Source organism: Argentina anserina, chromosome 3 (genome assembly GCF_933775445.1).
Source record: "Argentina anserina chromosome 3, drPotAnse1.1, whole genome shotgun sequence".
NCBI classification, from domain to species: Eukaryota; Viridiplantae; Streptophyta; class Magnoliopsida; order Rosales; family Rosaceae; genus Argentina; species Argentina anserina.
The window spans coordinates 32742431-32752439 of NC_065874.1; the positions used below are offsets into that span (position 1 = coordinate 32742431).

Sequence of the window (10009 nt, forward strand, 5' to 3'; positions counted from 1 at the left end):
CCTAAGTATTTTGCAACGTAATTTCTTAAAATAAAAAATAATTTTCCAACAGCCCCACACCCACTAAATTCAAAAAAAATTACACACGTTCCACGAGGCTGGCCAGAGGCTGTGAGATCTACACGTGTCGATATTACAGCCAGCCACGTGATCATCTCTTCCGGTCTTTTCCCTCCTAAAATCGTACCAGCGCCACCAACCACTCGAAGAGTCACCTCCAGTCCTCCTCCGCTTCCGTCACCTCCCTTCCAAAAACGACACGCCGTTTTTCACCATGTCCACGTTGATCAGGAAGGTCTGGGAATCCGTCTCCACTTGCAAGACCTCCACCTCGAAGTCCACGCCGTCGTCGTCTTCTTCTTCTTCTTCTCCTTCGGCGGCGTCGTGTTTTCCGCTGGGAGCCTTCGATCCTATTCCGACGGAGCTTCTGAGGCAGATTCTGAGACTGGTGGGGCCCAAGGCAGCTGCGAGGCTTAGCGCGGTGTGCAAGGCGTGGCGGTCACTGGCCGCCGACGATGAGCTCTGGATTTTCTTCTGGCAGACTCAGCAGCAGCAGCAAGAACCGCTCTGTGAGAGCATTTTATTCTCGGAAACTCATCTCCGGTCCGGTCACCTCATCCGGTAGGTTTCAACCTTTTCGATTTGAGACAATGAGAGAAGCAAATGATGTGTAATGATCGCTCTGGTTTTTGATCAAATTAGGATGTAAATTTATTAATAATGATGTGGAAGTCGGCAATGAGATTGATGATGCTTGTAGGTTGAATTGCGGTATGAATTTTGGGAGTGTTGTGTTTGCTAAATTGTGGAAATTGTTTTGTTTGTGTTTTGGCAGACCATTCTGGGGTGAGGTGCCTCGGTTACGTTTGATATCTATTTATGGTCAGAGAATGCAAGTTCCCGGTGCTATTATCATCGATGGTGAGTGTCATTAACGTGTTTATACTAACTCATAATTTTAATTTTTGAATTGAGATTGTGGGAGTAGGGTGAAAGAATTAAGCTTTTGATATTGGGGCATTGTTCATTTCTTTTATGGTCAAGTAGCAATGTAGCATGCTGTTGGAACTGCAATGTTTTAGTCTTTTAGTAGGATTATCATGTACCCATATAGGAGGAGTTATTACCAGTGGTTTAACTCTATCTAGATTCTACGTAGTTTAAAAGCTCTCGTTTTCTGTTTGTATGTATTGTTTAGGTGGCTCTGGCTACTGCAAATTTGGTTGGAGCAGAGATGCTTGTCCATCTGGGCGGTCAGCAACCTTTTTGGTGAGGTGTTTGTTCATAGTTGAAAGTTCTTTTGTATATGGTTTCCATTTGTTGGGTTTATATACAGATGTACTTGTCACATGTGTTTCGGTCTCTCCAATTTTACATCAATGAAGGGAAATTTTCTTGCCACATCTGTTTTATTGTGATCTGATGCATATGCAGGAATTTGGCAATATTGAGTCTCCAATGTACTCCAGACTTCAGCACTTTTTTGGTATCATATATAGCAGGTAAATCTTTCTATCATTTTCACTGTCACTACTCAGATGTTCTAGTCAACCTCTTCTCATTGATATACTCTCTCAGTCAGTTAGGGTAGACCCTTTCCCAAGTGAAATACAGTTATACAAGTGAGCATATGTAAAATGATTTGAACTAAAAGCTTTAATTAAAGTAATTGCTGACTGACCTGCTAATTTACTCCTTAATTATCATGTGGCATGCGGACTCTTGACTGTCAAACAACTAATAGCTTGAAATTTTGTAGCGCATCGAGGTCTTACATATTTTGTATATAGGATGCAGGTAAAACCAAATTCGCAGCCGATGGTTGTTTCTATTCCAATCTGTCATTATGATGGTGAGTTCATACCTAGTTTTCTTCTAGAGTGATATCCTTATTGCTTGCATTAGTTCTTTGTGTTACAATTATGATTTTGTTATTCTTACATCCTTCACTACATATGATTTTCATGTACTTTCTGTGCATTTATTCAGATACTGAATCTGCCAGAGCATCACGACAACAGCTCAAAGAAGCCATACATAGAGTACTGTTTGACATGAATGTCCCTGCTGTCTGTGCAATTAATCAGGTTAGTTCTCACTCTTGCTTGCTATCTTGGATCTCTTGGTTTCAGATTTGCACACTAGATTTGACTGACTATGAGAACAGATAGTTATTTTATTAGTGTCATATATATTTATCATTCATTCTATGCTTTTGAATTGTAGGCAACTTTAGCTTTATATGCAGCAAGAAGAATATCTGGCATTGTTGTAAATATTGGCTTCCAGGTTACGTCTATTGTCCCAAGTAAGCTCGCTTAAGTTTTATCAAATCTTCCTCCTGATCTTAGGTTTTTTATTCTTAAGCTTGTTCTCCATGAGTACATTATACTTACTGGGGGAAATGCCTATAATTTTATATTATATATATATCTATATATTATATATATATATATAGTTATATGTGTTTGCTTTCTTTAATTTCAGTAACATCATGTTATTGATAAGTCCTTTGATTTAGTTTACCTCTCATAGATCTATTTCTAGAAATCCGACAAAGCCATGTGTGGCCTGTAAACTTGTTGGAGGCATATGCTTCCTTTAATTTCCTTTATATACTCTCTTGAAATTTCTTGCACTGAACTATTAAGTTCCAGTAGTTTTCTTTTATCCTTGTTTCTATTTGATGGAACTGACTGTAGCTTTCTTTTTGTGTTTATGTTTTTAAAGTTCTTAATGGTAAAGTTATGCGAAAGGTGGGTGTAGAAGTTATGGGGTTGGGAGCATTAAAGCTTACGGGGTTCCTCAGGGAGCTGATGCAGCAGAACAATATCAATTTTGAATCACTGTCTACCATCCGGACTATAAAAGAGGTATATGTTTGTATCCTTTTGTGGCTACATGCTGATATATTTATGTTCCTAGTGTTCCTCGAAGACCTGTATGATGTTGGCTAATGTTGTTGGTCAAACACTATCAGAAACTATGTTATGTTGCTGCTGATTATGAAGCTGAACTGTCTAAAGACACAAAAGCTTCATTTGGAGCCGGTGGAGACGGTTGGTATACTCTCTCAAAAGAACGCTTTCAAACAGGAGAGATTTTATTCCAGCCACGACTTGCAGGAGTGTAAGTATGTTTTTCCGGATTTTGCTACGTATTTCCTGTTTCCACCATCCCTGTTGCCCTGAATCACTATTAAGTAGTTATTTAATAGACTGAGGCCTATAAATGGTTTGGATCTGGTCGTTGACATATAGCATGTGGAATTATTACATGCTTTAGTTTATTAAATATATAATTTCATAGGAAATTTCATTTTGTAATCTTATGTTTGGTAGGCGTACCATGGGATTGCACCAGGCTGTTGCTCTTTGTATGGATCATTGCCATTCGGCAGAATTAACAGGTGATGATTCTTGGTTCAAGACGGTAGTCTTGGCGGGAGGCAGTGCATGTTTACCAGGACTTGCAGGTATAATTCAATTTTGGAATGTAGAGTGGGTATATTAAATGTCAGTATATTGATTACATTTTTCATACAGGAAGATTACAGCAGGAATTACATGGACTTCTTCCTCCATCTGTGTCCAATGGAATCACTGTCATCCCCCCGCCATTTGGTGCAGATACTGCATGGTTTGGGGCTAAATTAATCAGCAATGTAAGCTCAAGAAATGAATTTGCATTGACATTTCAATCATCAGCATTGCACGTGTTTTCATTCCCATGTGGCAAAATGCATCGGTTGAGTTGGTTATAGGCATATTAATTTTTTTTGTCTTCCGTATACTTTTTCAAGTTCCAGCTATCATCTGAGTTGCTAATCTTAGAGTGCCAGTCATGTTCTGTCTATTCTAATTTACCTGCAATAATACAGTTGAGCACCTTCCCTGGCACTTGGTGCATTACGAAGAAGCAGTTCCGCCAGAAGTCTAAAGTCAGACTATGGTGAGTACTTGAGCTGGTTTAGCTATCTGAATGCTTCTGTGGCTTGTAACTTTGTTAGTGATCTGGCCCCTTAATTTTCTTATAAATTGATAGAAGCACTTTGTGCAACGTTCTTAACATGTTTTTACCTCAATTTGTACTTTTCTTAGCCCTTATTGTTGTACTATTGAGTCATTGAGTCGTAATAAGAGTCTTGAGCGGTATTGGATGCATTTTTGTGCTTACATGAGTTAAAACGCATAATTGGTTTAGAGTCCTAGTTTGACTAGGAATCCTTGTTAGGTTTTGAAACTAATTATCTCTTACTTATGATTTTATTTTCTTATTTTCAGATTGGATTGAAGAGATAATAAAAGAAAAAAAGATGGAGCCAAGTCATGCAACAATTAAATAGAAGATGATCATTAAAGGCATAAAACATGGCATGTTTTAGGGAATAAAACATGACATGTTTTAGGGATTAAAGCATGACATGTTTTAGGGAATAAAACTTTCCATGTTTTAGGGATTAAAGCATGGCATGTTTATAGGAAGAAAGAAGCAATTTCAAACCTTCAATCTTTCCTCTATATATACATGCCTTCACCTCTCAAATATGATCACTTCTCATTAGCATTCAAGAGCCAAAACTCTACCAAAACACCACCATAAATTTCCCTCACAAATTAGCCAAGCCGTCCACCCCAAAACTCTCATCATCTCCACCGAGTTTCACTATTGAAGACACACCTCCAAGGTTCCTACAACGTGTGATTCTCACAACTCATCTCCATGGCTTCGTCTATTTGTGTTAATCTACAATTCTTTGTCTATGAAGATTGTAAGTTGTTATTTATGTGGAAATATTGGTTTTGTATATGTTTTAGAATTTTCAGATTGTATTTGATATTTTTTTAGACTATACCGAATTTATGTTCTTAGAATTATTAAAGTTTGTATTTCTATTGTTGTGTTCTAATCATCTTTCTCATACTTTTAGATAATTTTCAGATATGTGCATATGAATTTAGTGCTTGGATGCAGTCCCTAAGATTGTGTTTGAGTGCTAGATTCATCAACCATATTGACACATATCGAATCATGCCCTAAGTAGGTTCGATTTGTATTGATTAAAAGTGGTAAAAATTCTGGAAATTTGCATGTGAAACCATGGTGGGTGACGCCATACATGAAACATGTCTCCAACAAAGATTTGGTGTTTAAATGTAATCTTGTTTGATTTCTACTCTAAGTGTTATTGAATTCGATTGCATGCAAATTTAGATTAGGCCCTAAGTCAATCTAAATGTTAATTGAAATCTTGCACGATTAGATGGTCCCCTAAGGCTCTAATTGTATTGGTGTCTAAAAAGTATGTAATTGGTCGAATTAGAATGCATGATATGTTCGAACTTGTAATTATGTGGTGTAATGGTAAATTTGGTTTAAGTTTGTTAAAGAGAAGTCGATCATGTAAATAATAATTTAGGTTTTATTTTAGTAGTTAATAATCAATCTCAAACCCCTCATTATTTGTTAACACTAAAAGTTTAGAGTTCCCTTCAATTCCCCGGAAAGAACGATCCCTGCTTATTCTATACTAACGATGATGTTTTACAGGGTTTATTATAGACGTTTTAACAAAACGCTCTATCATAAATTCCAACTGAGCTGAGAGGGATAGAGATGAACAGGGTGACATGTGAGACTTGAGAGTTCCATATTGTAAACCTCATTTATTTATGAACAGATCAAGCAATCTATAATGTAATTAGATATATCCAATAAATTGCAAATACGGTAAGCCTCTATGTAACGTTGAATGATAAAATGTAAGACGTGGGATTTCCCTAGTATTGTAACAAGAAATTTGTAGATTTAAAAGTGAATTTGCTATTTCCCTCAGTTTTGCAGTTCTTCAAGCTCATTGTACTGTCAACCTGAATCAGCATCAAATGCAGACTTCAAATTTATGTATCCCAGAGTCAAATGCCAATTTCAAGCTCATGGATTTCTAATATTCTATTAACCCTCTCCCACATTCTGTGAATTTCTTTGTGCCTGGTATGATTAAGAGTTCCTGCTACAAACTCCTGGACTGAACCATTTATTTCGATTGAGCTTACTCCACGAGTAGTCTCCAAGTCATTATCCGTGATGATCTTCCTAATATCAGTAGCATTTTCCTTCTCCCCAGTATTAGCAAACATAATCCCTGCAAGTTTATATCTGTCACCAGACATTGGCTCAAGTTCAGTCAAGTGCTTGAAAGCAAGGTTCCCTCTCCTCACGGTCACCGTGCATCTTACAACCACCAAGAAATGCACCCCATATAACCGAATTAGGCTCTTCTGGCATCGACATGATGAGCTCCTCCGCCTCTGCCAGCCGCCCTGCACGGCCAAGAAGATCCACCATGCATCCATAATGTTCAATGGATGGCTTTATCCCATAACAATGAACCATTTGATCGAAATACTTGTGTCCTCTTTCAACATACCCTGCATGAGAAGAAGCAGATAGTACACCCACAAATATTACTTCATTCGGGTGAATTCCATCAGAAACCATATCATCAAACAACTCAAAACACATTTCAGCTCGGCCATGAATGGCGAAACCAGAAATGATTGCTCCCCATGAAACTACATCTTTCTGAAAACTTCATAGGCATGTTCTATGCTGCCACACTTTGCATACATGTCTATCAGAGCAGTACCCACAGTGACACTAATCCTAACCCCAATTCTATCAATATAATGCATGTATCCATTTGCCTTGGTCTAGTGCTCCCAAATTAGCACAAGCACACAATGAGCTCACTACTGCTGATTCATTTGGGGAGACTTGGGAACTCAACATCTTCTGAAACATGACTAATGCCTCTGCATACATACCATTCTTGGTGTACCCTGCTACCATTGCACTCCAAGATGCATCATCCTTTGCTACCATGTCATTGAAAATTTGTCTAGCACTTTCTACTTCACCCTGACTGAGGTAGCCTGAAATTAAGGAGTTCTTAGCAAGTGTGTTCTCCTCCGGAAAGGAAGCTAAAACTCGCTCTGCATAAACCAAACCATCTGATGAACTTGAGTACATGTTTATCAGTGAACTATCAATGTAAGTATCTGGTGCTATCCCAGCCTTAATTATCCGGCCATGGACTTCTCTACCTTCGAAGAGTGCATTCACCTGAGAACATGCCTTGAGAACAAAGGTATATGTGTAATTGTCTGGTTTTAAGCCATCTACTAAGAGCTTCCTATAGAGGTTCAGCGAATGATAAGGGGACTTGCTCAGTATTAAACCTCTCATCATGGTATTGTAGGCAAAAACATCAGGATTAGATATGCTATCAAAAATTGATAATGCATGGTCAAAATTTGACACTGTGACATAGGCCTGAAGAAGCCTCCCACCATTTATAGGCCTCTGAATTAGTCCTGATACAACTAATTGAGCATGAACTTGTCTTACTTCTTGAAAGTTGGTGCACATTTGAAGCAAAACCAAGGAGGCCGGCATTCGAGCCGGAATTTTCGTCGACGATCCTAACTTAATTTGGTTGGGAAGAGATGGAGGAGCAACAGAAGCCATGTGAAGTCTCCAAATGGAACAGCTATGGCCTGTTGAAAGTTGAAAGTTGAAAGTTGAAAGGAAGTGATAAGATTCTGCTTAAGTTTTTCAATTTGGTCCCTAGTGAGTAGTGACAGCCATTATCTAAAGCCAGAAACAAAAGTCCAAGCAACAATGATATGAAGCTGATTGCATTCAGGCCCCACTAGAGCGCAACTCCAGCTCATTTTGACACATAAATTGTAAATGAACAACCAGCAAATTTGATCTTTCGACGCGTATAAGGTTCACTCTTTGGCATTAAACAATATTGCAGCATATATGTAGTAGCTGTCAAGGTATTCCACAAAGGGAGCTTAAATATTACAAATCACAGATGTTTAACCTCAGTAACTCGGTAATTAACAAGGGATGCCTACCACAATATGAATGAAAAAATCGTTGTTCCCTCACATGTTTTGAGAGTAACTAATCAGTGGAAGATAGTCTGGAGATTTAGAGTAACCGGAACAGCAACAATACAAAAGCAGCTGTGAGCATTAACAATGGAGATGGAGAGGAGGTGGTATGAACCGCATTTACATCATCAGCCAAAGTTGAAGGTGGTAATGCAGGGCATTCAAGACCCAATTTCCCCTCGCGGCACTCATTGGCAAAAAGGCCAGGAGGGTAGTTTCCGTAGAGATTGATGTAACTGAACATAATAGAAGCACACTCATTTGTCAAGTCGTTCAATACATCTGTATAAGGGCAAGCCAATTCCTTGAATGAAGCACAACACGGCTTAGCAGGGTAACGTGGTCCTTTGCATTGGCTTGTGATGATGGTGTAGTTCAAAAACTCGAAATTTACTGGGCAACCTGCAGATAACAGAAGACATAATCTCATCAAACTATGTACCCTCTAATTAAGATATCCAAAAGGACGAGGCAGATAAGACTGAGCTTTATGCAACCCAAAACCAAAGAAGGAGCCTGAATGAAAAGTTTCGGCTAGCTCCTAGTCCAGGAACTAACGAAAGAACCTATTTGAATCATGTGTGTATCTATCATGTTCTATCTTCTGTAATGCCATCTACAATCCCCATAATGCTTGCTGCTAGTTATAGCTTTCCTTCTTTCCCAAAGGACCGAATGATAACTCTTCGTTTCATAATTGCCAAAACAATATAAGATAGCATCCTCAATTTTCAAGACCCAGATATCTTATGCGAAACTCCAATGACATGATTGCTATCCAAGTATCCATAGATGCAAGGTCAGACAATGCACGATCGATACACAGCAAGATTAACTTACTAAATTCACGGCCTCAATTGCTTGCCTTTAAATCAAAGCTTGAATTCAAGATTCCCCACTTTAGTTATCCAACACCCATATTCGTATGTCCATCACATCCCATATACACAGATATATGAACAACCCATAAACCACTTGCAAAAAATTCCCCAACTTCATTTTCATTAGTCAACTCATATCTCAGAGCCAGTTTGATAGAATAATTGAATATCACTGCCAGAAACTGAAACTCAGCTATAACTACTTGATTACTAAGTTGTACATCCAAAACCAACTCTCCCGATAACAGATCACTACTGGAAGATTCAACATGCTTCTATTACCCAATACAGTAAAACGCCATTATTGAAACATGAAACATTAACTTTTAAACCTTGTGGCACTACATTTCAATCAAAGAATTAAACTTTATGATCTATAAACTAACTCCAATAGAATTTGCATAAAAGGGTATGAAGGAAATGAAACCTTTCTTGGCCTGCAGTAGGTTCCGGCCAATAGAAGCCTGAGATTCAAAGATACCATCTGCACTTGCACACAAAAACATAAAGAAAAAGTTCAGACCTTTAATAAATCTAAGCTTATCTGCATACAATCCTACTTATTACAAAGAGCCCAGTAAGCTCAATTGAGCAACACAAATACACAATACCTGAAATGAAAGTGGGAGAAGATGAAGAAGAAGCAGGGAGACCCAACAGAATGAAGAAGAACACAGTAGCAAAACAGAATCTGAAGCTCTGATTCAACACCATGCTTTCTGGGTTCTTAAAGAACACAGAGACAAATCCAGCAGACAGATCAAGCTTGTTACTTTTTTCCCTCTACCTTATGTTCCTGACTTCCTTTTCTGAAGACAAGACCAGAAAAATAGATAGAAAAATGGGTCTAGTGCTTTAAATACACAAACTCAAAATGAAAACTGAAAGAAGTAATGGTGGCAACTATGTCTATTATTACCTAACAAGAGTTGAATTAAGAAGAGAAGAGTGGTGTACTTGGTCTGAAAATGAAAATGGAGTACAGCAGGATATGCGAAAACTGGTAAACCGCGTCATTCTTCAATCTATATTTGTTAACTTCTTTTTTTCATTTATTATTGTTATTGGACTAACATAAACCGTAGGGGAGATCCAAACTGAAACTGAACTCATTCATTGTGGTTTTTTATTATCTGAAGTTAATGATGATTTTGTAACTGG

General features: G+C 38.1%; 2 protein-coding genes and 1 pseudogene across 3 annotated transcripts; 1 reads left to right on the forward strand and 2 right to left on the reverse strand.

Moving 5' to 3' along the window:
- The first annotated feature begins 221 nt into the window (after positions 1 to 221).
- LOC126786606 (actin-related protein 8) lies at positions 222 to 5770 on the forward strand. 2 transcript variants are annotated; one of them, XM_050512461.1, is made up of 13 exons: positions 222 to 621; positions 836 to 921; positions 1199 to 1269; positions 1435 to 1502; positions 1791 to 1852; positions 1990 to 2087; positions 2227 to 2308; positions 2731 to 2873; positions 2981 to 3129; positions 3342 to 3475; positions 3546 to 3664; positions 3881 to 4032; positions 5586 to 5770. In XM_050512461.1, the coding sequence occupies exons 1-12, from the start codon at positions 275 to 277 to the stop codon at positions 3953 to 3955; spliced, it is 1434 nt and encodes a 477-aa protein (XP_050368418.1). In that variant the 5' UTR covers positions 222 to 274; the 3' UTR covers positions 3956 to 4032; positions 5586 to 5770. The 2 variants fall into 2 exon arrangements, with proteins under 2 accessions (XP_050368418.1, XP_050368419.1); XM_050512462.1 differs by lacking the exon at positions 5586 to 5770 and having other exon boundaries at positions 3550 to 3664; positions 3881 to 4029.
- A 32-nt stretch (positions 5771 to 5802) lies between these two features.
- LOC126786604 (pentatricopeptide repeat-containing protein At5g66520-like) lies at positions 5803 to 7544 on the reverse strand (annotated as a pseudogene).
- A 234-nt stretch (positions 7545 to 7778) lies between these two features.
- Positions 7779 to 9986, reverse strand: LOC126786812 (GPI-anchored protein LLG1). The gene is made up of 4 exons (XM_050512743.1): positions 9768 to 9986; positions 9460 to 9657; positions 9276 to 9332; positions 7779 to 8369 (listed from the first exon to the last, which is right to left on the reverse strand). Exons 2-4 carry the CDS (start codon positions 9560 to 9562, stop codon positions 8005 to 8007), a joined length of 525 nt encoding a protein of 174 aa, XP_050368700.1. The 5' UTR covers positions 9563 to 9657; positions 9768 to 9986; the 3' UTR covers positions 7779 to 8004.
- Positions 9987 to 10009: the final 23 nt, after the last annotated feature.